Source organism: Molothrus aeneus, chromosome 7 (assembly GCF_037042795.1).
Source record: "Molothrus aeneus isolate 106 chromosome 7, BPBGC_Maene_1.0, whole genome shotgun sequence".
NCBI classification, from domain to species: Eukaryota; Metazoa; Chordata; class Aves; order Passeriformes; family Icteridae; genus Molothrus; species Molothrus aeneus.
The window spans coordinates 8,608,572-8,635,169 of NC_089652.1; the positions used below are offsets into that span (position 1 = coordinate 8,608,572).

Consider the following 26,598-nt stretch of genomic DNA (forward strand, 5'->3'; position numbering starts at 1 on the left):
CTACACGCTCCCATTTCTCCTCGCTCCAATTGACACTGGGCACTTTCGCACCGGTTTCTGCGTGTCGCACCCCAGGCCGGCCCTTTCTGCCCCCTCGGCCGCCCCGGGGGCGGTGTGCCCGGCGCGGCAGGGCGGCTCCGCGCGGTTCCCGTGCTGTTTTCCCGAGGCAGGGCCGTGGGGATCCGCGCAATTCCCGCGGGGGGGGTCGCGGCCCCGGCCCCGCGCGCTCCGGCCGCTGGGGGGCGCTGCCGCTGCCGGTGCCGCCCCCGCCGGGCGCTGCGTCACGCGGCGGCCGCGCGTGGGCGGGCGGCGGAGCGCGCGCGGGCTCTCCCCATGTGACCGCGCGGGAGGGGGCGGCGAGCGGGGGGGCGGGGGCCGCTCCCTCCCTCCCTCCCTCCCTTCCTCCCTTCCCTTCCCCTCCTTCCCTCCCCTCCCTTCCCCTCCTTCCTTCCCTCCCTGCCGCCCGCTCGGCCCCCGCGCACGGCGAAGGCGCGGCCGCGACGAGGCGAGGTGCGGCGGGGCGGCCGCGCGCCCCCCCGGCGGTGGCGGCGGCAGCGAGGCGGTGGCGGGGACGGGGACAGGCTCGCCCACCCGCCCCGTCGATGAGAAAGGAGGAGCCTGGGCGGGGGGGGCGCGGGCAGGAACTTCGGCGGGGCTGAGTCTGCGGCCCCGGGACGGCACCGAGGGGAGCCCCGGGCAGCCGGCGACGGCGGCCAACTGCAGAGTACGTGCGGGGCGGCCGGGGGACGCGGGCAGCGCGGCCCCGGCGCCGCGGGGCACGGCCGGAAGGAGCGGGCGGGTCGTGCGTGGGTGATTCCCGGAGAAATCCGGCGCGGGGGGGACGGGCGAGTGGGAGGAAAGTGCAGAAGCGTCCCCGCCGTGTGCGCCGCGGGGCGGGGGGGCCGCGGGGAGGGGGCGGCGGGCGGGACGGCGCGGCCGGGCCCGGCGGAGGCGGTGCCCCGGCGGCGGCCGCTGCTCCGGCGGGGTCCCGGGCAGGGGCGGCGGGGCACCGGGCGCCCCCCGGGCTCTGCGGGGCCGCGCCTCTCCCCGGCGCGGACGGCAGGGGTTGTGCCGGGAGCGGCGGCGCCCCGCGGGGCAGCCCCGACGGAGAAGGCGCCCCGGGAAGGTTCCTGTCACCGGGCTCGGCGGCCGCGAACTTTCTGTGGGGACCGCGGCTGCCCGTCCGTGCCCGCCGCGGGGTTTCCTTCCCGGGAGCTCCATCCCTCGGTGCGGGACCCTGCTCTGGAGGTATTTGTGCGCTCGTCTCGTCCTTACGCGAAGGGTGTTTTTGCACGTTTCGAGTTTCTCATTAGTTGAGGCGAGGTACGGGTTTGTACGTAAACGCGGAGCTCACTCATCGACTGTATTTTGGCACATCTCAGAGCTAGACAAGACTATTTAATTTGCGAAGTCTCTCTTCTGCAGCTACATGTAATTTTCTCCTCCTGCTAAAAGTCCTTTGGAAACGCTGCAGAAATGTAATGAATATGCAAAGCAGCCAGCTCTCAAACCCAAACCCAGTTTGTCTTCAGAGACTTTTCAAAACGCCCAAAGTCATCAAGATACATTATGAAATAATCACTTTTGCCTAAAATACAGGGATGTGATGTTTCACACTTTCTCCTTGTATTCCTAATTTAATTGGTGACAGCTCAATTAGAATTCACCTGAAATAAAATCTCTACAATCGGTTCGAGTTGCTCGGTTGCTTTTACTTTCCGTGCAGCCTTAAAAAGCAGGAAAGCTGCTCAGGAAACCCTTGTCCCATGCGTACATCCCACAGCTCCCGAGTTTTCCTTCTCCCGGCGCTTCACCCACATCCAACACCTGCCTCCTTGAGCCGCGCATCTTCCTGCCACCTCCGGGAAGTGTGCGGCTCCGGGCTCGGAGCGGGCACGGAGCCGGTGCTTTCCCCTGGTTCAGGATGCCGAGTGGGGCTGCCGCTGCCCCGCTGTCTTCATAGAGGAAGCAGGAATAGGTTGTGATTCCTGCGCTAGCTGTTTACAAATATTTAAGAGCGCTCTGTGGTGTCTCTGTGGTTTTTGTTTTCCTTTTTCCCAGGAGTTATGTTTGTGGTCAGAGTTAAGGTGACAGCCAGCGTTTCGAGAGGAGGGCATGGCATGTGGGGTGATGGGCTGTGGATGTGAATGAGGTAATGTGGAAAATCAGAATGCATGGTTGTGGGTTGCAAAGGCTGAGTGAAAATCTAACTTGTGATTTCCTGGTTCTCCCGTGGCTATAACCGTATGCAGACCTGTGTTTATTTTAAACAGCTTTGTCTGCTGTGGGGAGTTTTCTGGCTTCTTTGTTCTATATATGAAAAACATAAAGAGATGTCTGCTCTTCCCTGTGTGTTCTGACACTTCTCACCGGCATAGACACCAAGCAAAGAAGAGGGAGAAGTAGCGGCTGAAGTGCTGTGGCTGTGTTCATTTATTCCTGTAGACCTCCCCATGCCAGCTTTGCATTCCTACCTCTTGCTGGAGAAAGGGTTTGCAGTCGTGTTAGATGTACCTGCTCACTCCTGAGGCAGCAGATCGTTCTGGCTGCCGTCTTAGGATTTGCCAGAGGACACGACCAGGCTGTTATCCCTGAACCAGGTTGGTTTGGGATCACAGATTAGACAGCCTAAGACTTATCGAGCAGGCTGCAGAAGAGGAGGAATCACACATGGTGCCCCAGGGTCTTATCCAAGATGCTCTTCCTGGTGAGGAGCAGACACAAGCGTCCTGGCTGTGAGCTCTCCCTTGTGTCTTCTTATTGTGTAACCTCTTCTTGTGCTCACCCTTTGCCCCAAAAGCACAGTCCCCAGTGCACTAAGAAATGAGAACAGTGGTGGAAAGCAGTATTTCAGGTCTCTTAGATGCAGCTTAAAGGTCACCTGGAAGATGTGGGGCACTGAGACTTGAGTGGGTGTGCTAAGGCTTTGCGTTGCCGGCCGGGTGAGCAGGGCCAGCAGCAGCAGCAGCAGCAGCGCCAGGTGTCCTTTGGGCTCACAGTCTCCTCAGGCTCAGGCAGTGCTGTGCTGCTTTCTCAGCAGTCCTTGCTCGTTGCTTGTCCTCTTCCTAAGCCTCACTTACTCCTGCAGGTGGACTAGCATAGCTGCTTCCCGGGCTTTGTAGGCTGGGAGCGGGGCGAAGCAGGGACCGGAGCGCTCGTGTCTGGAGAAGCAGCGTAGCTGGGAGAGTCTCGGAAAGGAGAGGGAGCCTTCCCCTTGGGACAGTTCAGAAATAACTTGGGATGGCATTGAGGTGAGTGCTGGAGGAGCTCTGTTTAATGCAAGGAGAAGAGAGGTTAAAAGGAGGAGTGTTGGAAAATGCCTTCTCTGCAGAAATCGGTAGCAGTCGTACGTGGAAAAATTGCTCAGCCCTCTCAGGAGTTACTGCACTGAATTTGAAAAACAGAATGGTCTTTAAAGTATGAAACAAAGGGATTTCAGTCTTGCTTTAAATGCAAATCTCAACGCAGTCTGAACCGTGGACTCTCTGCTGATGCCTCCATAGTACATATTAATCCAGTTTTATCTGTCATGAGGAGATTTGTTGATTAGAAGCCTCTGGGTAAAAGGCTGCTCCTGGACTGGTGCTGCTCTTCCAGCCTGTGGGCTGGAAAAATGAGTTCAGTTCCGTGGCTTGCCTGGAGCTCTTGGGCTGTGTGTAATTCCACTGCCGCTGTCCTCCCAAGATTCAATTTAGCTCTCTGCACAAAGTCCATTTATGTAGATTTATGTAGATTTTGTGCTAAGATGAATAACTTTCAGAGGAAATGAGCCTTCTTTTAAAAGTTATATAAGTTAATTTATGGTATTGATGGTGAAAAGTCAGCATCATTTGAAATGGGAGGGTAGGAATAGTTTACTGAAATGCCACTAAACCATAAGCTGTTAATTTTGTTTATCTTGACAAATTTTGTTAAGAATGGGAGGATTTTTCTACGAAATTCAGTGAAATAATGACACTTTTTTAAACAGTGAATTCTGTGCCCTGTAAAGGGTTACCTTTAAGTGATTTTCTTCACTTTCCTTGTTTCTTGTATCTTTGAGTGTTGACAGTACTTGGTTGATATCCTGCAGTTAACTATTCTTTCTGCAAGCCAAACTGTGTTTCTGAAATATGTAGCTCTTAAATATTTACAGTTTCACCCTGAGTTCCAAAGTGTGTAGTTTATTAGCTCTTAAGCTCACCAGCAGCTCCTTGAGGTAGCTGTTTGAATCTAAACTGCTATTACTGCTCTTCTGCTTTACACATACTGGCACACATATCAGGAATGAATGTTCAGCTGGTGGTTTGGGGGTTTTTTGTATGTTTTGAGTCTTTTTTTTATTTCCCCTGGGCTTCATCTCTCTTCCTGAAGAGATTGACTGTCAGTATCCTGTTGCTGCCACATACATTTCTGGGAAGTTTCTGTTGGCCTCCTGATTTTATTTTTCTCTAGTAGAGTTAAATCAGAATTTTGTAGCAAAAGCCTGGTCTTCTAGATGCCTCCTGAATAGAAGTTGGGCTCTGCTTGTTTTATCTGTATGTTTGACTTGCTGAAGGAAAGGCTTATGTTGTGAAAGAACCACAAAAATACCCAAACCATTTTAACAATATTTTTCATGTTTTACAATATGCAAAAGCACATATTGTAAAAATAATTTCTGACTTTTACTTTTGATAACCAATCTCCCAATGCCCCATAGCAAATGTATTTGCTTGCATTGCAGTTTTGGAGGAAAGGGAGTTGCACAGTATTAAAATACTTTTTCCCTAGTGTGTGCAAATCTTTCTGTAGGTGTTGTTTTTTAGGTTACTACTGTGTGTTTTTTCAAGTCCAGTGTGATAGTAGAGCCAGAGCAATGTTAGCAGACCTGCTCAGTGTTTTACTTTTGTTACTTTCTCAACCAACCATAAATTACATGCTTTAGACCTTATTGATTGGTGGTTTAGTGTAATACAGTAATACTGGAAATTATCTGCTTGTTTCTGTGAAAACCACCACGGAGTGAAGAGGTGTGTGTGTGAGATCCTAGAATTCTCTGAGGAGTTTATTAGTTCTGCTATAGCTGGATAAGGGGTTTATGAAGTTGAAACTTATGCACATGTTTTTTCCTGCCGCTGTAAGAGCTGAACACTGCAGAGATCTGTCTGTTGGGAGCCTTTAAGCACAATTGCTGTATTGCTGAGTGGTATTTCATGTCTCAAGTGTCAATGACAGGCAGCCTTATTAGCAAATGAAACAGGCAGGTGAATTCAAACTAAGGTTTTTAAACTATATGTGTTGGAATCCATCAGTATTTTAGCTTTGTCTGCAGCTGTTGCTGCCATAATTAAGATCAGCAGAGGCATTAGATCCCTTTTATGTGAAACAGGTAAAACTGTAGAAATACTTGGTTCTTAAACACTCTTTTAGTGACCCAACTTCATTAATTCTCTGGGGTTCTGTGAAGCACTTCTTTGTTTTCCTTTTACAGTCCTCCACACTTTCTATGGGGGAAAAGTGATGTGACAATTAAGAAGAATTGAAACTGATGAGAATTTTTTTCTTCAGGGAATTGAGTATTCTGTAATTCTTCAGAATGTGTTTTGTGGTCATTTTGATCTTAAGATACAAAGGAGAATCAAGTAGAATCTGTAAGCGATATTGGCTGACATTCTTGGGAACAAACATGAAGTAGGAATGTTGAAAACAAGCCGGCTTCGTGTTTGAATCATGTTTTTTGTAGGTGCATCATAACTATCTGCTGGTTTGGTTTCTTTCAAAAATGTTTCCATTAAGTTAACAAGTCAAAAATGGAGCTTTTGCCCCTTAATCATTTCTGTGGGTGTTCTTGTAATGAGAGAAAGAAATGCTGTCCTCTGAGTTGACAGCCTTGTGGAAAGCTGGGTGGTGGGATAGTACATCTGGATGTTGGTGCTTTGGTGCTCATCTTCTCTCTGTTCTTACTGTTTGCAGGTTCTGTCGTGCGTGATGGCGTCAGCTCTGCCCAGAACCCTTGGAGAACTGCAGCTGTATCGAATACTACAAAAAGCAAATCTCTTATTCTACTTTGATGCCTTCATTCAGCAGGGTGGTGATGATGTCCAGCAGCTCTGTGAAGCAGGCGAAGAGGAGTTTTTGGAGATAATGGCTCTCGTGGGCATGGCTAGCAAGCCGCTTCACGTCCGACGGCTGCAGAAGGCTTTGAGGGACTGGGTCACAAACCCTGGCCTTTTTAACCAGCCTCTCACCTCCTTACCAGTCAGCAGCATTCCAATATATAAGCTGCCAGAAGGGTCTCCTGCATGGCTGGGGATATCCTGCAGCAGTTACGAGAGGAACAGCAGCACCAGAGAGCCTCACCTGAAGATTCCGAAATGCGCTGCCACGACGTGCGTGCAGAGCGTGGGCACGAGCAAATCTGATGTGGGGAGCTTATCACTGCAGAGCAGCAGCGAGCCCAGGCTCTGGCAAGGACACCACACCACAGAGAGTGAGCACAGCCTTTCCCCAGCTGACCTTGGCTCTCCAGCCTCACCAAAGGAAAACAGCGAGACCCTGGATGCTGCTGCTGCTCTGTCAGTTGCTGAGTGTGTAGAACGTATGGTTCCCTCCCTGCCCAAAAGTGACTCCAATGAAGTCAAGGAGTTACTGAAAACAAATAAGAAACTGGCAAAGATGATTGGTCACATCTTTGAGATGAGTGACGATGACCCTCACAAAGAGGAGGAGATCAGGAAGTACAGTGCAATATATGGCAGATTTGACTCGAAAAGAAAGGATGGCAAGCATCTCACCCTCCACGAGGTAAAACAGCTTGAGTGGAACTGGGCTTCCTCCCCTGTTCCTACACCTTTGACAAGATGTGTTTACAGGGTACACTTCTTGTATGGGCACTTCTTGCTGAGTGATGAGAGCTCTGTGTCTGAAAGTTGTGCATTGAGTGCTGTAGGCAGTCCTGGCCTGACATGGAAATCTCAGGTGCAGCCCAGGTCTCCTTTTGTGGGTGGGTGTGGGTGAGTGTGTGTGTGTGTGCACGCAGTGATTTGGTGTCATCAGAACTGCTCGCTCGCTGGTGTGGCCTGTCAGACAGAAGGTTTAGAGAGTTTGGCACCCAAACAGCAACCACTATCACCCTGAGCATGGCCTTGGGGATTCTAAGGATTTGGTACATTCTTAAAGATGGTCTGTCATGGTATTTCCTTGCAGCTTTGAGAGTAGACTAGTTTGGAAGATCGATAACTAAAATTCCTTGTGTCTGATGTGATTACTACCCTCTGCTGTCTTCAAGACTCTGCCCTGTAGCTTGTGCACTTGAGATGAAAAGGATTCTGTCAACGAGGTCCCTACACCCAGTGGCATGGATTATTTTGTTTGTTTGTTTGAATTGGGATGAAGCTTAATTATACAACCTGTGGGTTTTTTTGGCTATAGTGGCCTTAAGCCTGTCAAGTGAGGTGCGGACTGTGTGAGGAGGAAAGGAAAGGATGTCTCCAGTATTGATGGGTGGTTGTAATCTGAATGTGCTCTGTGGCTTTTCATCCCTGAGAAGCATCTCTTCCCTCTTGCCTTTGAAAGTTCCTGTGGGCCTCCCTTGCTCCTCCTGTGGCATTCCTGAGGCTCACACTGCATGTGTTGTAACGCAGTAGGTGTGTCTGTGTGGGGAGTCGTTTCCTAGTGCCAAAGTACTGTACAAGAGGAGAACAAACATTAATTCAGAGCTCTGCCAAAACGCTGTTGATACGAATGCTGCATCAGCATTTTCACAGTTAACAGTGATTGCAAAATTTCAGTTGGATTTAAAATTTGGCATGTAAGGCTTAGCTCCCAAAAGGAAAGGCAGTGTTTATGTTACAGGAGTGCCAAAAAAACTGTACTGGCTTTAGCCTTTTTTCGCTTCAAGAAGAAGTTTTGTAGGTGTGTGATCCATAGCATAAGACTGAGTTCTCTTTATGCTTCTGAGTAGAAGGGCAGAAGGAAACAAGGCATATTTCTTTACATTTTTGTTTACATATTTACATTTATAAGGCAACTGCACATCACCGGCAGTGACTTGACGAGGGCTTTTACTGCAGACTGGGGAGACACTTCCACAGTAGTCAGCCACATTCCTACCACACAGTTCTAGCTGTGCAGCTTACACTTATGTGCTCTGTGGCTTTATGTCAAACACTTATAATCTATGAATTCATCCACTGTACAAGACGAGATCTCATCTTACTCCCCTGACCTTGTGGAAGTCTCTCTCGTAAAAGAACAAGTTGTGTATGCGATGGAGGCAGGATTTGAAAGGATTCATTGTGTAGATGCCCTGTATACATGGCTGCAGATTGAGGATTCAGTGAAAGGGGGTTCTCCTCACCTGAGCATGGAGGCAGTCGAGGTGTACAACAGTGTGTGGCTGTGTGCTTTCACAGCCTCTCTCTGGGGTAGCAACTGTAGAAAATGCTCTGAAATCTGGGCAGACTACTTGTAGGATAATTTTCTGGCATCCAGCAGTGTACTGGAAGGTGGGCTCCAGGGGCACCTTTTGTGTAGGCTCAGGAGTGGCTCTGCAAAACTGGGGGAATGAACCCTGGGATAGTAATTGAAGGAGCGGGATAGCAGTGAACTGGAAGAAAGGACAACTGCTCTGCCTTGTTCATACAGATCTTTACTACATCATTGTAAAACCACGTTTAAAAATGGAATGGTTTGGCTTTAGGAAATATTTCTATCGCTATTGTGATTAAGGGCACAAGATCAAAGGAGTCTGTGGTTGACTTATGCCTCACTTACGCATGTGGGGCCTCACTGAACTTAATGGGAACTGCACACATGCAAGCAAGAAGAATTTGCTTGTAATTAGTTTACTGTTGGCTTAAAGAGGCTGGATTTCACAAAGTTTTGCCTTGAACAGTTTTGTCTTCATTTTCTGTTTAAGGCAGAAAACAAATAGCAGCAATGAGACCAATTTTTTTTGTTTAAAATCTGCTAAACCAGAGTTTGCCTTTTGTAAAATCAGCCTTAGTGTGTTTTTGGTTCTGATGGCTTAAGGAGTTTGCTGCTCAGAGGGAAGGACCTTAAACAACCAGGGAGGTAAGTTTCTGCAGGTCCAGAGACTGTTTTTCTGCACGTGTTAATACGTTCCAGAGCTGTCATTCTACCTCACAGTTCAAGGTTTTTCCTTGCAGCTGGCAAGGAACAGCTGAATAAACTTCACTGTGAATTTAGAAAGCTTAAGTAATGGTTAGCTTTTTAATGTAAAGATTTGGGTATCTCTGGCTCCTCAAGCAGAGGGGAGTTGGATGCAAATTAAGATCAAACATGGTAGAATTATTAGTGGTGAATTAGTGAGAATATTTTGTTTCAGAATGAGCACTGAAGTGTCTCAGAGGGCTGGGGCAGCCGTTAGAGGCCTGTGAGAGCTGCAGACACTGGGCTGGTTTGAAAGTGTGTGCTCTTGGTAGAAGTATTTGCATAAAGCATTAATCTGACATAAAATCTTCCGAAGGCGTTCCAAAACTAATAAACATGCTGTCCTTAATCCATCCCATTGTTTCAGTGTTACACAGCTTTTCAAACACAAGAGAGCACTTAATGTTTAAAGTTGGACTGGAGGAGGGATGAGTACAAGGCATGCCCCTGAACTCAGTGACCTCTGCAAAACTGAGTCAAGCTTGTAATTTGCATTTTAATTTTTCAGTCTTTGTCTCAGTACCTATAAAAGGCAAAAAAAATCCAGTTCAGTGGAATTAGAAAAACAAGTAATGAATTTTGTCTAGCTAGGTTTCTTCCTTTTCTTTTGCTGACTCACCAAAACAGTAGGGCTTGGTATTTAATTATGTGGTTTCTAGTGGAGGAGTCTGTGAACCCCATCAGATGGAAGTATACGCATCCCTCTCCTGCATGGTTCTGTGCTGCTCCATATCCTTAAGGCTTCCAGCAAACAGATTCTTTATTTTTAGGCATGCAATGCTTTGTATCTGCAGTATTATGCCTCCTGAAAAGGCAGAAAGCCATGATGCACTTCAATTCAGTAAGTCTGAATGTGACCTGAAAGAGAAACCAGGAAAAACAAGCAAATAAACATTTGGCTTTTCTCACATATTAGGATAAACAGCATTTGCCTACAACTACCCAAAGCATTTTCAGTCATTTCAGCTCTTTGCAACCTTTCAACACTTGGAGGGATAAAAAATATCTCAAATTATTTTGTAAGCATTAGCTGTATTATTCATCCTTGGCAAAGTAATAGCTATCAGTGTTACAGAAATTAATGCCTGCTTTGGATGGTAATTATTTTAATCGGTGTTGTATTAATCTTATATTGTATCTTTCTCCCCATTGTGTTTTTTTCTGGACAGACAGACATTGTGGAACAGCTGTTTCTGTCTTAAGGGGGTAATAGTTTGGTTTTTTAGTACCTTGTATTGTACGAACATAGTAACCTGTTCATGCCCTTGTACATCTGATCTCTGTGGGATTTGGGGTTTTTGTCTGTACAGAGACTAAAGGATCAGGCAGCATATCTAGTTCACCTGTTAAAAACAAATTTGTGCTCTGATTAACATTTAGATGCCATAGGAAGTGCCCTACCGAGATAAGAGGCTTTTAGGCTAAACACAGGAAAAATTGCTTCTGAAATATTAGGAGCAGCAGTTCTGTGTGAGGTTTCACTAGAAATACTGCACACACTGCTGAGAGAAGAGTCTCAGCTCTTCTTAATACATGTTTTTTGTTTTCTCAACCTTCCTGGAGAACAGGTGTCATGTTGGACAAAATAAATGTTTGATAGTTTGGATGCCACCAAGCCCCGTGGCGAAGGACAGCATGGCTGAGTGTTGGTCATGTCCTGTGACAGCTTCCATCCTTCAGGGATGGAGTGTGCAGTGATCAGGGTGAGCTGCTGGCCTCTGCTTTAATTCAGAGGTGACCCTGCAGGGTGACAGGGGTCAGGGGGGGAGATCTTGTCCTTCTCCCAAGGGACAGCTGTATGTGCAGACCTGCTGGTCTGCTGGAGCAGCAGGTTTGGTGTCTGAGGTCACACACGTGCTGTGCTGCCTGCACGGCCGCTCCCGGTGCTGCCAGGTGCAGGGTCAGGTTTGCACGTCTCCATCCATCGTGGATGTGCTGACTGTGCTGTGGAAACCAAGCTGCTCTGCAGTATTCACCAGCCTGGGACAGATACAGGAAATACTGTTGACAGTAGCTCCAAAGCAGCTGTCCTCCTTTGCCAAAAGCCAAGCCTGTTCAAAGCAGCTTAATTTCTAAAAGTAAAAGAGTAGAAAGAGCTGTGGGCACTTGGTAAAAACACCTGTAGTATTCTCTTGGCCTCTTGCTGTTATGCCTCATTACATGTTCTGGCTGCTCTTCAGCTGAGGAAAAAGTGAGAAAGCCTCTTCAAGCCCTGCTTGCTGTGGAAGGAGCTTGGAATAGCCTGTCCAGCATCTCGATTTGTGTCTCATGGCATTAATAATGTTGTGTCCATAGTGCTGACCATAGGCTTCTTGGACAGCAGTACTTTTAAGCTGATATAATTCATGACAGTATCACAACTTCCTATAGGCCTCTGAAGGGCATTGCAAAACCATTTGGAGCTTCAATTTCAGGCTTTTCCTCCCCCCCCCCCCACTTTATGAATCTTTTGCCAGCAGCAGAGGCACTAGAAATGTGTCCTGGCAGGCTCAGGAAAACATCCTTGAAACAAGTTACATTTGATTCATGTCTGAAGATAGTCTTCACAAACACGAGGGTGAGAAACATAGCTAAAAAAAGTTTAATCGTTTCTTAAACCATCACCTTCTACAGAATTTATTCTGTATTCACAAGGGAAAGCCATCTGTACCCACACTGTCAGGGTGGTTGTTTTTTTTTTCCCCCAAGTCCTGGGCATATTGCGTTTATAAAAATAGTATTCCCTGTAAGCCAGGCTTTGGGAGCCAAACACTGTGAACGTTCAGAGCTACTGTTTTATACTGAGATTTAATTAGTGCTGGGATGAAGCAAAAGCAGTGCACATTGACACAGTCTTACAATAATGTTTTACTTTATGAACAGCTACATTCATATCTTTCCTCTTCCCAAAGAGGTTACCTGGTTTAGTAAGGGGTATAAACAAACTGAAGAAACCCCCCAGGGTTTAGTGTACAATTATAGATGATTTTACTTGTGATCAAAATTCTTTATTATTTCAGAAGAGGTACTTTTACAAGCACAGTCGGTGAAATTGTGCAAAATCCTGAGTGCCTGTGTGTTTGATTTGCAGCTGACAGTTAATGAAGCAGCTGCCCAGCTGTGTGTGAAAGACAACGCCTTGCTGACCAGGAGGGATGAGCTCTTCGCCCTGGCCCGGCAGATCTCTCGGGAGGTCACCTACAAGTACACCTACAGGACCACCAAGTAAGGCTTTCCTTAGCTCAGAGGGGCTTCACTTTTGGGGAACTAAGCAGGCTGATAGCATTTCTTCTGAAGCACTGGGGACAATTCCTTCTTGCTCTTCAGTTAATCCCGAAACTTATAGACTGATAAGATTCAGCTGTCTTGAATAACCTTTTTATTTGCTCTCTAGTTTTGCAAGTATTTTGAGGATAGTGCATATTAAGAGGTATCTGAGAGGCTGGTATTTCAGGCATTTGAGGCATTAGTGTGTTTTGAGGTTAATGTAAATTGGCAGAGTAGCCAGAGATGCTCAATGCATCGATTTCCTTTTTTCCATACACAGATTTGGCTTGTTAGCCAAAAAGATAAGGGCAAGGGGAGTGGCTTACAAGCTTCCTTTAAAGGAATTGAAGCTGAGTCCTAATTTCAGTTGTTACTGTTCTGTCAAATGAACTGCTGTTAGGAAATGGTGACAAAGGCTTAACAGCTTTTAAATACAATTAAAACCTTAGCATTAGTAAGTATGATTGAATATCTTGATACTTTCCTTAGATTTTTAAATGCTGATTCCCTTGCCTGTAATGTAATATCCTTTCAAAATACATTTTGCTACCCTTCTAGAAAGCTTTCCCTTGCTCCCCTTTCTTCCATAGAGATTCATATAAATATACAGCCATCCTGGATAAGCAGTGCCACAGGCATTTCTGTAACTCTCTGTGCTTTCCTTCCTCTTTGGAAAGAATAATCCATGAGCGTTTTGATGCTTCTGAAAACAACACAAAATACATGTGTTTCTCTATACTTGAATGACTTTCACTGCCATGTCAAATTGAACTGGAGGCTTTTTTTGTGCATCTTGTTCTTCCCTGATCTGTTTTTTTCCTTGACTCCTTTTCATTATTATGGGTGATTGGGGGTTAATGTGCTGTTTACTGATTGTGTATGTGTCTTCTCTTGTAGATCTAAATGTGGAGAAAGGGATGAGCTGTCACCAAAGAGAATCAAGATAGAGGTACAGTAATGTGACTTCTGTATTTTGACCTGTGTGTGCTGAAATTCAGTTTTGTTTTGAAGGGATCTGTCTTAAAGAAATTTGTCAGAAAAACATTTGATAGACAGTTGATGGGTATGAGAGAGAGCGGGTGGGAAAACATCACCAGTGTCTCTGTAAATGTAAGTGTTTGATGGAGAAACCTGTAGGAGCAGGGGTAAAGAGTAGGATTTGTTTAATGGTAAAGATACTCTCAGTGTTTTGCACTCAGAGTAGGAGGAGAGGAATGGGACTGACTGACTTCCTGTGGTGGAATAAGCTCAAGCACTGTAGGAGACGTCTTCCCATAAGGCCTGCTGCTTTTCAGTCAGCATGAGGTGGGGTTTGCCTAATTGACTGGAGTCAGCTGTTGATCATGGCCAAAATACAGAGTTCTGGATAAGGACTGATGGCAGAATATTAGCCATCTCTGACTGTGCCCTAAATTAGGACACAGATCATATTGAAATAAAAGCTGTATATCTCCACACAAAAGGTTGTGCCTGTAGGTATTAAATTACAGCTTTTTATAATGAGTTTTGTGTCAAATGCATGTATACATGGCTCATGTATACACTTGCACATGATGTTGCTTAGGGAGATGCTGGGAATTTCTTGTTTAGAGTGCAGGAGCAGCATGTATGTAGTTTACCTTTTTCTTCAGTTACCACTGCTGGAAGGTAAATTTGAGGCCTTTTTAAAGTTACTTTTAACAAAAAAAAAAAAGAAAAAAAAAGTAAAATATACACATATATATATATATATACACACACCTATTACCTCAGAAGAATAGCAGATCATTCTTTATAATTTGTATTTTAAACAAATTACTGTTTCACTGTTCCGTGGGTATCTAATTTATCCTTAGCATTGTGGGTGTTTTTTATTGTACTATCTACTCAAAAAGGTGTAGGTTAAATGTGTGTTAGAATATGAGCTAGATTTGTATGTGACACAGATAGGTGATGTATTCTCTAACCGTAGAGGAATATTGCAACACATTCTGAAATGTGTTTCTCATATGCAACACATTCTATGATAAATGATGCACTGTATGTGGTAAGGCTTTAATTTTTTTTTCAGTACTGCAGTGCTTTCACCTGTACAAAGGCTTTTCCTGTGAGGCAAACCCTGGTGAGAGCAGTTAGTTTTTAAAAGGCAGTTTTGAACTGGAGTTCATCTTGTTTGTGGAGTTCCATCAGTCCATATACAGTTGTAGTTTTGAGTTTATGTAGTGCAAAATACACATGTGCAATGAGGATTCACTGGTAGCTTTGATGAGTCAGCAACGTCATTTTTGTGTGGCAGGATTTGCTTTTGACCTCTGCTTGTTCTTTGACCCACAAAAAAGAGCAGGGAAAAGCTGCATGAAATGATTTTATCCAGCTTCACCTTTACCAACAGCCTTGAGCACCACCCATGTTGCAGGATGGTTGCTTGAATCTCCTCTCTTTTGCTCAGTCCAGCCCTAATTTGTAAGAGCTGGTGGGGAGCTGCCACTCCTCTGCTTGAAGTAGTATTTCAATGACTTGGATTTCAGCATTAGAAAGTTTTTCCTTCATTCAGTAATAAGTGATGATGAGCAGGTGTCTAAAATGACACACTGCAAGGGAGGTGCTGTTTTTTTACAGGATCTTCATTGAAAGAAAGCATAAAATTAAAACCCTGAAAAATACAAGCTGAAACTCAAGGTTTTCTGGAGAGCAGGATATCTGGACAGCCTTAGGGGATGTGTATTCTCCTATTTTCTGCATGGTGAAATCTTGAAAGTCTGGAAGGCCTGCTTCTTTTTTACCCTTTATAGTTCAATAATTCTGAGAAAGGATATTTACTTGGTTCTTGTTTTATTACCAGTTATATTGTAAAATGCTTGTGAAAATTTCATGTCCTAATTGTACAAATGACTATTTCAGAAATAGATCATTTTCCCAAAATAAGAAATTGAAAATTAAATTGAATTAAATCTTCAATCTGATAGCATAGCATTATTAATTTTGAAATTACCCATATTGTTATCAGTAGAAATGTCTTTTTTCCTCACAACTTTGGGAGTGTTCTAAGGAGGAGTAAAGCATTTATTTCAGTGCATTTTAGATTTGAGGTACACTGTAAATGTTGGGCTTTACTTCAATGAAATGTAAAAAAGATGCAGTATGACATAGTAGATCACTGCTGTTTTGGGTCCCTGGTGCTTGCATTTAAAAAAAAAAAAGTAAAAAGTCCTTTTTTTAGTAATATGTTCAGGGATTTTTTTGGTTATGTTTTGGTTTGGTTTTTTTTGGAAAGGTGAAAGTAAAAAGGAAAATGGTAGCAAATGCAGATTTTTCCTTCTGTTCTGGTTAAGAATTCCTTACACTGCTTTTGGAGTTGTAATGCTTCATTGTGGATGTGTTTGCTCACTATCAGGGAAATACAGAAAGGACCTGAACATGGGGTATATTTTTTGGGTTTTTTGTTGTTAGAACTAGCTCTTTTCTGGTTTTCTTTTTCCTTTTTTTTTTTTTTTTTTTTTTGAGAAGAGTCATTTTGCCTTTCTGTTTTAAGGCTGAACTCTGTATTTTGATTCACCATTCCTTTAACTATTAGTCATTAATGTCTCTGTGAAGCGTGGCCTAAAATTACTGGGACTTCAATTTGGAAAGACTTCACAGCCTGTTTGCATAGTGTAAAAGATTACTTAAAAAAAAAGATGAGTTAATTTCCTGAAATATAATAACACTTAAAAAAGCCTCCAGAGAGGCTCTGAAGGTCATCCTTGAGCAGAGCCAGCAGAGCTGTGTGTGCAAGCTGCAGCACTGTCAATCTGCAGCCACATTGTAAATTTATCCTTTTCATGAATATGAAACCTGCACAAGCATTACAAAGAAACAATGTGCCATGAATTACATCAAATTACCTGTAAAAGCCTTTCTCTTCCCCTGTGAGCTCTCCCCCTCTTATTCGTTGAGTGGGTGGGTGAGCTGTGGGAGTGAAGTGTAAAGAGGAGAAGGGGAAAAAATCCAGGCAAATGACAGACTAAAGGTGTGGAGGGAGCGAAAAAAGGAGTGGAGTGAGTTGGTATTTGGGAGCAGATTATAAAAAAGGAGTTGTAGTTCCTAAATCTGCTCTGGACAAAAAGCAAGCCAGGCAGATAGGGGTGGAAATGGCACATCCTCCTGCAGAGCAAGGATCAATCCTGCTTAGGTGTTGTGTGGCAGGGCCACCCCTTATTTTGTCATCTTCCGTGACTCAGTCTTGACACCACTCAAAGCAGTGAATTGTTGTGGCACCAGCTTAGAAAGCAAAACAAGTCACAGGTACATCAGGCAGAAGTGGAGGAAGAGGCTCCTCATCACTATTGGGGTTGACAAAGTTCCCCTTCAGAGTCTGAGTGAACAGCCTAGAGAGGAAAAAAGGAGAGTTGTTTAAAATATTCTTGCTGTCTGTCGCCTGAAGAAATTATTTTGTGTGTCTGTGTCTCCATTCATCTGAACAAGAAGGGTGGGAAGAGCTTTCAAAAACTCATTTCCCAAAGCTCAGTGGGAGTCAGGGGGCACAGGCAGGGAGACCTGAGCGGAGGCTGCAAGGAAACATCTTCCCTTGGTGCCAGTATGGGTGGAGGAAGGGGAGAGAAAAGCCCCACCTCCACTATTTCTGAGAAGCCTGAAAAGAAAACCAAAGTGTGGGATTTGTTTTTTTCACAAAAACAGCAAAAGCAGTAGAAGGTACTGTTTTCATAGGAAAAATGTCATTAGAGGGAGCGAAAAAGCACATGTGGGACTGGGAACATCTGCTGCACAAAACCGCTTGGAAAACAACTAAGCAGCAGCATGGCAAAACAGAAATTCTGCAGTGCATGCAGGAGGACCAACCATGGGGCAGAGCAGCTTGGTGCTTGGTCCAGTGTGCTCCTCATCCCACAGGGCACTGGGGACAAGCAGCAGGGGGAAGGGCTCTGGGAAGGTGATCCAGAAGGTGTCATCCTCCAGGAATGACCTGCCTGGCTCAGGGGGGACGGGCACAGCAGCAGGCAGCCAGAGCCACCTTTGGGAAACAGCCTGGGTTTGTATAGGCAGGTGATCACAAATGTGTGGTGAAGAACTGTGTTACCTGTTTTGTTGCAAAAATAGGATCCTGAGTGATAGGGTTTGGTGTGTTCAGCTTCTCATCTTCCTACACACAATCATTCTCTTCTCCCCAACAGATTCAGGTCTTAACTGTAGAAGTGGTCAGTGCTCCTGGAAATGTGCTGCAAAGCCTTTGTTTCCAGCTTTGGTAGAGGCTTTGTGGCAGTTAACCTGGCTGTGACGTTTTTGCATAGCTATTGTGTTTATTTCTTCTCTGAGGGAGTATGTTGGGTGTTTAAAAGCAAGATGCAGCATTCTGACAGATTTTAAGGTGTTTCCCTGAGCATAAAGAATAGGTTTAATGGCATTACATTGCACTGAGGTCCTGGCCATCTGCCTTGGGTCAGACCCCTGCTCTGCAGGTCAGTGGGCAGCCTGCCAGTGGAGAAAACCTCATAGTCCTTTCCCTGTGTTTTTTCTGAAAGATCACTTCTATTTTCCTTGGGCTGTGTCAGCCTTTTGTCCATCTAGTGTCGAAAATATAATTATTGACATGTATGTGTCTATGGAATCTACAGGGCAAATCTATCTAATTTAGTGTGTTTTTGAGACCATGGTCTGTAGAACCTCAGTGACAGATGTCATTGTTCTAAGGTTTGGGTCTGTCTGAAGGTCTCTGGCTTCCTCTCACATTTTAACAGAGCTACCTATACTGTGCTTTTGTAAACATTTCTGGATGTTCCTCTAGTGCACATGAGCTTTCCTTTTATAATACCAAGATAGATAAACCCTTCATTTTGAACCTTTGCTTCAGTGATTGTTTTAATGGAGTCTGGCAGGCTTTCACAGGAACTTCATTTGCTTTATTGATACATATGCAAGCAGCAGAAGAGATTTGCATGTCATAAGAATTTCAGACTGGAAGAATTATTGAATCATGCTTTCTCATAGTCTGTAAATTTTCCACTGTACTTCTGAAATGGTGATATTTCATTTGGTGATACAAGTGTAGGTTCTGTGTGAAACATGTTGAATTTCAAGAGGCTTTTCTCAGTTTCACAAGGTTAGTATATATCCTTGCCTACATGTAAACTTGATTCCTGAAAAGTGACAGAAACCATAGGCCTAAATCTGCCTGTCAAGGCTGAATGTAAACTAGTTTAGTGTGAGTAACAAGGGTAGTCTGGATTCACCTGAAACTTGAGAGAGATGAGATTTTCTGTGCCATATTAGGTATATAGCAGTTGCTGTAGAGGCTGTGTGTGTTTTATGCACAAACTTAAATGAAGTGAATAGCACAAACATGTAAATTGCAGTCCAGGATTTTCACAGAAGTTCAGGAATGTGATTTTTAGGTGTTTTTTTTCTTCTGTGTGTACACAGAAGGTCAAGAAAAAATAGTAATGTGTCCCTCTTGGTTTGGTTTCTTTTTTTGCTCAATAGGATGGGTATCCTGATTTCCAGGACACAGTCCAGACGCTCTATCAGCAAGACAAAATGCCACTTGCTTTGGCTAAAGGAAAGAGTGAAGACCCAACAGCTCTTAATTCCCAGGTAAACCAACTACACTACATTGTGAATAATACAGGCTGTGTCTTTGTGCATTGGTTTTGATGTTGTTGTTTTGATGACTAATTAATTCCCATCAGTTTTAAAAGGCTACCTAGCTTAGCTGTGATTGCATCACTCTTAATTTGGGTTTACCTCCCGAAACTGTTCTGTCACAGTACTACAGCTTTGCCCTTGTTACTTCCAAGGAGGTAAGATGCAGCATAGTAGGCTTGAAAATCTGTGGTTGCCTGTTGGGAGCAAGTAGGGTAGTATTGGTACAGTCTGTGCTGTGTTACTTGCGTTACCCATTGCTATAAATGGAAAGCTCAAGTTTCTGAGGCGAGAGGAATAGAGTAGGCGATCTTGGAGTCCTCTCTGCTGACATGTCTTACAAGAAGAAAGGCCAATGTGTTTAGGAAATAAGCAAACCTCTGGATCTGAGAGGATAAATTGGCTTCCTGAACAGCACCTAGCCTGGTGGAAGTGCAGTGTTCTTGAGCAGACGGAAAGCTTTGTATAAATGAAGACAGGTTGCCAATTTTTTCTTTGTCTTTTCTGTAGTGTATCCCAGCCTTGAGGCAAAATACCCATCTCCTACTGCCAGTTCTTGCCAAGGAGGGATTTCATGCTAAGTTGCAACAAATTTGTTTTGTATAGCTGATTTGGGCAAATGTAATCACCAAATTTGCACGTAAGATTACATTTAGGAGTTACCTTCCTGTTTTCTGAGAATGGATGTGTTACCCTATCATTTTCTTCCTTCTATTGCAAAGTAGTGCTCACTCACACAAATCTGGGATACATCAAATGCAGTTACAGCACATGTTTTGATGTCACAGAATAATTACATGAGCTTGTTTTGTATATACTTTAAAGTTTCTGCTGTTCACTGCCACATAACAATGGACTACAGATTTAATTCAAGCTTAAACGTATCTGCAACTCTACAGGTTTTTTGTGGTGATCAGAAGCGTAATTAAAATTTAAAATTCTGGTTTTATCCCAAGCAAACAACAAAGATGGCATGAATGAGAAATGGTTTCTTCTTTTTAAAAATTACTGTGTAGTTCAAAATTTTGTAACAGGAGTGACAGAATAGCAAAGTTAAACCACGCTTGTAAGTAAACTGTTTGAAAATAACTTCTCCTTTTACCTTAATCCCAAGACAGGGCTGGAGCTCTCAGTGTTCTTCTGCAGACCCAGATGAGCTCTCAGCCAGAGCATGTAAATGCTGGCCATGCCACTGCCCTGCTGTCAGGGTCACCACAGTGCTGGAGAAGCCCAGTTTTTGCTGGTCTGTTAGGCTGTCATTGTACATGTTCAAATTATTGAACTATGCTGAGCAAGCAGCCTTTTGTGGGAAGTCAGGGCTTTCAGCATCTCCCATGAAAAATGAAATGCTCTGCAATGAATAGACCTCTGTAGCAGTTGAAATAATTACAGCATTACCTGGAAGAGAAATCAATTTTTCCTATCAATTGAACGTGTTAAGTTTATGTACTTTCTGTTCTTACGTTCATTGTGGCTCTTCTAAATCAACTTTCTTGACTTGTGATTTTTCTTCTTATTTTTGCAAGATGCTTATTTACATTCTCTCAAGAACAAGATTATAGTGAAAGTTAGAATTCTCTTGGCATTAAAGTCAATGACAAACATTCAGACGCCATTTCCTCCCACGTTGCACTGGATTGTTTAGCTCCACTCTCTAGAGGTGTATAGGTCTTGTTCTTCTTCTAGACAGACATTTCACACCTTTATCCCCCACAAACATACTGTCATCCTACACTTTCAGAATGGCAGATTTTTAAGCTTGTGTAGTGCTGTTTCCTAAAATAAAGATTCCAAGATGTCTGGTGAAATCTTGGCATAAGTTTTTAGCAGATGTTGCCATTGCTTTTGGAGTACTTTCTGGAATACTTTGTGAAGGCATATATTTGAACAGAGCTAACTGGATAATTAAGACATTCTTTTTTGCTTTTCTTGAGATTCTCTTCACGTAACCTGCAGTCCTAAAGTGCAGGAAGTGATTTTTGTGTGTTTTTGAAGAACGGAATTTAATGTTGCATTTCTGGATAGATGAGGTACAACAGCTTGGATTTTAAGTATTCTTGAGTGACTCAGATGTACATTATGAAAATCTCTATGGGTGCAAAAATATTTTGTTTGCTTCATAGTTTTGAAGAAACCGTAAAACACACATCTGTACATATGAGTCAACAAAAACCACTATCTAGGCTGTTAGTCTTTTCATCTGATCCTGTTTTTCCCCCTGTGTTTTGACTTGCTCTATGTATGTATATAGAGAGAAATCTTTTTTTGTTTCAATTGCAGTCGGAAAAGGTGATGGCAAAACAGATGGAGTTTCTCTGCAACCAGGCAGCGTTAGAGAGACGCCTTTCCACAGGGTGTTACAGGCAGAACTCAGAAGAGCACAGCCCCAATGGCATGTCATTAGATAATGCTGATGGACAAGGTATGGTAGCTCCCATAGCTCCCAGGCACACGCTGCTGCCAGCAGAGACATTTGATGTTATGCAACCTCTGTCAGTGGTGGTGTTTATCTCAGACAGAACCCTGAGCACTGAATGGACAAGACAAGATCTCTCTCTGCCCTGAAGTGCTTACTCTGTAAATAATGCAATCAGATGCACACTCAGGTTCTGTTCTGTTCCTGTTGTGCATCTGGGCAAACTGCTTTCCCCAGGGATAATGTGGGGAAGGCAGGAGGTTGGGTGCACTGCTGTTACTGACAGCAGGACTTTGCTCTAGCTTTATCCTCAGTTTTGAAAACAGAGCAGAGTGTTACATTTCATTCGTGTTCTTGCTTTGAGAAATTGAAAATAAAGGAGGTAATATAGTTGGTACCCCTTTTTGTTTACCTGTTTGTGCAGTCTAGGAACAAAACCTGAGGAGCTGGCTATGTAAATTATTTAGCACTAAGCATGTTCTAATGATGTTCTTAGTGGCTTGTTATTCTTCAAAAAGCTTACAGTTCTGTGGTTCTCTTTGATTTACCAACTGGCTATTCCTTGTCTTGAATTAATTTTAGGAGTGTTTGTTTTGCTTGAGCATTTCTGTTTAGATCACTTTTTTTACTGTTGTGAATTGAGACAAAATGTTGCAAACAAGAAATACAACCAGAAGTTCTTGTGTCTGTTTTTTAAATGCTAGTCTTTCTAAGGGGGTTGAAAAGAAGCAGTAGAGGGACAACTAAGGGAATCAATACAAGTAAGTGTTAAAAACCAGATTTTCATTTGTGTGAATTGGTCAAACAATGAGGTACAGAAGTAATCATGAAGAAGAGGTGTGTGGATCCAGCTGTCCTTGGCCCAGCAAGCTTCTTTATGCCATTTAGCCATTGTGCAGGGGAACTGGAAATTTTTTGGATCTCAGAGGAATTGTGCAGTGGGAGAGGAAAATTTTTGAGCTGACTAAAGGGTTTTTAAATTTTTTTTTGTCTGGCTGAGTGTCCCTTCCTAGCAGTGCATGTGAAGTAGTCTGCAAAGCAATATATTTACATAAGCCCTGTTTTGCTAGAAAACTTCCCTGAGCAGCTGGAATCTAGGATGCATTTTTGCTGATAAAATTAACATGTGTTTAAGTCCCTGTTTTTTCATACTGATGTTCTTTTAATGCATCAGTGTTTCACTGTGAACAACCTGCAGGTGAAAGACCACTGAACCTCCGGATGTCCAACCTGCCAAGCAGACAGATGCAGCACATTTCACTTGATGGAGAGCAGCACGTTGGGAAATCTCTGTGCAGTGACTTGATCCGGCTTTACCCCAGCGGTGAGGCAAAGTCCCAGTCCTCGGGTTAGTGCTGCCCCTGAGAAATTACCCACATTGCTTATTTTCTGTGAAATCTCTGAGTGAAGCAGCCAGGAAGGCAGGCTGGCATGCATTGTCTGTAACCATGCCATCAAGGGTTTGGAGAGAATTCCCAAGAGGAGTGTTACTTGCCAGTCTAGAGTCAGATTGAATATTGTTTGGGAAAAGTTTAGGATATGCAGTAGCTGGGATGAGATAATCAAGTCCTGGCATGTGTCTGTCCTTGGTATTGACCCAAATTACTGCTATTAAATACTTAAACTGCATCACAGTGACAGCAACATGATTATGACATGGCTTCATTCTGTATAATAGAATCAGGCTTTTTATAAAGAAAATGTCTTTATTCTGATTTATAAGGACCTAGCTGTGAACTTTCTCTGCTGTGAACTGTATGTCATGCAGTCAGTCTTTGCCACCTGGGTTTCTCATTCACTGACCTCTCCTCACTGCCAGTCTTGTCATTTACCTCTGGCATTGCAAGAAACCCACTCTAAGTTTGATAGAAGAGAGCAAAAAACTTTTGTGAAATCTCTGAGGATGGCTTCAGTGTAATAGTCAGTGCACTGAGATAAAGCCAGGAGTTCTTGAGACTCTTGCAACTTCAGGAGCAATAATAAAATCCCACCTGAGTTTTAAAGATGCAGTGGCAAAGAGGTTATTTGAAAGACAGGATGCAAAAGTAGTTGTTTTGAAAACCAGGCAGAATCTTATCTGTCTCACTTTGGGATACTGCAGTCTTGGCTCACCTCTTTTGCAGATTTGTCCCAATGCCAGTGCTAATTCACTTAGTGAAATCTCTAGTAGGGGATTTTTACCTGTTCCCTCTCAAAATGCAAGTGCAGAGTGCATCTCCATTAGGTCCTGCTGCCAGAGGGGTTGAAGGTAATCTGTGATGCTTCCTCTGTCATCACTGCAGTGTAACTGAGGTGGTTCTAACCCAGCTGGATTAAAGACCAGGAGGAGGAGGAGGCAGAATTTATTGTTTCATCTGTTGGTATTTATGTGGTTCTTGGACCATTTTGTTGATTTAAGTACAAAATATATTTGTTTCCAAACAGTGTTTTAACATCTTTCTTTCTTTTTTTCTTTTCTCAATGCAGAAGGCCTTGGTATATTAAAGGATTTTCCTCATTCAGCTTTTAACAACATTGAAAGGAAGGTCATAAAAACAGAACCTGAAGACACAAGATAGTCATTCTGCTCTGGAAAACAGTGTCATAGTAAAGAATGAAACTTCACAAGAGAAAAAAAACCAGCCTTAATAACCAGTGTTGCCTCATTCAAATAAGAGATTTCAATAGCCAAAGCCTAAGAACTGGTACAGTAATCTGTGGAAACAGGAAAGCAAGAGACACTGCAACTAAAACATTAATACAGGTGGATAAACATTCCTGTAAAAGTGGTTTTATAACGTGGGAAGATTCACAAATTAATATTGTGGGTCTTCATTATTTAAGAATGTATTATGTATTTGTATAACTTATCAAAGTAAATCTAGATGTCAGGACGTGTATTGAGTCCAGTAGATGTGGCTACAGTTCATTTTACTTGAAATTTCAATGTCTACTTTCAGTGTACCTAGCGTAGATATGGTTGTTAAACATTTGAATTAAAAATCATTGGAGAATTAGGAATGCAAACCTCGTGACACAATTAACAGCAAGTTTGCAACAATATTTGTAGAAAAAGGAAAATGCATACAATATTTTCATGGTTTAAAATGTTATGTGGATATAGCATTTGATAGACCTAGACCCTGATTCTGTATCATAGCAGATGTACTTGACACTTAACTATCGCTACATCACTTCCAATGGTTCCAGCAGCCTTTGTGTAACACACTCACAGCATAATACCTACACACAGCTCAGGAGTGTGGGAAGTGCCAGGTAGAGGATAGAAGAGTCCACATGATTGGCTCCCATTTCCTCGGGAAAAACTGGGGATTGAGGTACCATACAATTACTAAATTTCATTTGGTAGGAAACTCGAGAGACCAAGTAGTATGGACAGGGCTGCAAAAATTGTCATTTAGACCATTATAACTTCTTGGACTTCTCTGTGGATCTTAAAAAAAAAAAAAAAAAGGCATCCCAAGTGTGGCAAAGATGAGATACGGTGCAGGATTTATGCATCGGTGTAAAAGGTTGCACTTGATATCCAGAAACCGTAAGATTTTTTGGAGGAGAGAAAGGAGTTGTCTTCAGCACAGAACTCCTTACTAAGTAAGTGCTGTCCAGCCCACATGATTCTATGAATATACTGTATACTGCATACAGTATGCCAATACGTTTCTTTATGTATGTGATTAATTAACATCTGTATTCTTTATTTATTTGACATTTTTTATTTTTTGTACATGTTCACTTTTGAAGATGTCATTTTATCTAAGGAGGAGTAGTTGGCATATAACTTTGGAATTTACCATGGTGTGTTTGTGTGCATCCATCTTTCCTCTGTGTTGCTCTGCAGTCAGGACAGTTATATGCCTCCATTTCCAAACACAGTTTGTGCTTACAGTGTGTTCTGGAGGAGAAAGGGAGAGCTGAAGAAAGTGAGTTACCATGTCAGAGGGGTACACTTCCCTATTCAGGTGTGCACTTCATGTCTGCAGTTTGCTCTGTGTCCTAGGTGTATATTAACAAACCAGTCAGTCTCTGTTGTACTGAAAGGCTCAGCAAAATGTGAGCTGAAATGTCTACACTGCAGTCTCTTATCACTGTAAACATATCTAATTATTTTATCACTTGATTTGTGGAACAAAGCTTTATAGTAGAAACACCAGTAAAACAACTTTTTATACTATTAAAATGTTTGGTTTTTTTAAAAAAAAATGTTTCTTGAACTGTATGGTACTGTTTCACTTACTGAAGTATCTTACTTTAAGCAATGGAGTTTGCAGCTTTGCTGTTTAGGCATAAGAGATTGAATGTGTAGTTATATTTCCTCTTTCCTGTTGTGTGAGTTAGTAGCACGGATGTTTCTTCAGTTTGTAACATTAACCAGTGCCCTGGTTAGTACCTGAGTAGTTTTCCTGAGACGTGTATGGAACTTGTTAAAGGACAGTTTCAGGTTTGAACTGTACAGCTTGAGCAATAGAAAGTACCAAGCATCAAACCTTTAGAGATGCAGGAAGCATTTGGTTTTCTCCAACATCTGACACCATCAAAAGTTGTGTGTGGGTCACAGAAGAAGCTCTTAAGCTTGCTGGTCTCTTCAGTTAAAGTGAGAGGAAGGAAAAAGAACTTGCTAAGCAGCACGCTGTTTCAGTTGAGTCCAGAATTTATTTTGTAAACACTAATGTATTAAATTTGCTATAAATTAAAGTCTCTAACAGTTATATTTTTGAGTTGTAAATACAGTATTTGTGTCACGACCAGTTGGTTATCTCCAGAACGATATTTCAGTTTATAGTCCAACAGGCCATTTCAGTCTCAATAAGCTGGAAGCAATTTTTTTTACTGGTTTGCAGCTGTATGATTTTTATTTTTTTTTTTATCCTGGGGTGGGGGAGGTGGGAGGTACATTCCAAGATTGCACATACTCTTGGTAATAGCAAATACTCAAGCATTGGTCTTTCCATGACAAAGGTCTTGGTGGACTGCATCCTGGCCAGCCTCTGGAGTCACAGGTAAAGGCTTGCCCTCGTCTGCTCGGGAAGGGCTGCTAGATCCAGGGTACTCTGGATCAAAGGCCAGCCCTGCAAATGATGCCTGTTTTATTCACATGTTTATATTGTTGCTTACAAAATAAAATTCACCGTGAGAACTCTTTAGTTTCCCCAGGGTTTGTCCTTTTTGTTTTTTTTTTAATTGTGTTT

General features: G+C 43.3%; 2 protein-coding genes across 4 annotated transcripts; one reads left to right on the forward strand and one right to left on the reverse strand.

Annotated features, from left to right (window-relative positions):
* Positions 1-1,221, reverse strand: LOC136558919 (basic salivary proline-rich protein 3-like). The gene has a single exon (XM_066553706.1). It carries the CDS (start codon positions 1,219-1,221, stop codon positions 1-3), a length of 1,221 nt encoding a protein of 406 aa, XP_066409803.1.
* NAB1 (NGFI-A binding protein 1) lies at positions 588-26,562 on the forward strand. 3 transcript variants are annotated; one of them, XM_066553704.1, is made up of 9 exons: positions 590-724; positions 3,089-3,251; positions 5,935-6,765; positions 12,206-12,339; positions 13,279-13,330; positions 18,838-18,948; positions 21,277-21,418; positions 22,611-22,760; positions 23,879-26,562. In XM_066553704.1, the coding sequence occupies exons 3-9, from the start codon at positions 5,950-5,952 to the stop codon at positions 23,968-23,970; spliced, it is 1,497 nt and encodes a 498-aa protein (XP_066409801.1). In that variant the 5' UTR covers positions 590-724; positions 3,089-3,251; positions 5,935-5,949; the 3' UTR covers positions 23,971-26,562. The 3 variants fall into 3 exon arrangements, with proteins under 3 accessions (XP_066409802.1, XP_066409801.1, XP_066409800.1); XM_066553705.1 differs by lacking the exon at positions 3,089-3,251 and having other exon boundaries at positions 588-724; positions 22,611-22,736; XM_066553703.1 differs by lacking the exon at positions 3,089-3,251.
* The last annotated feature ends 36 nt before the right edge of the window (positions 26,563-26,598 follow it).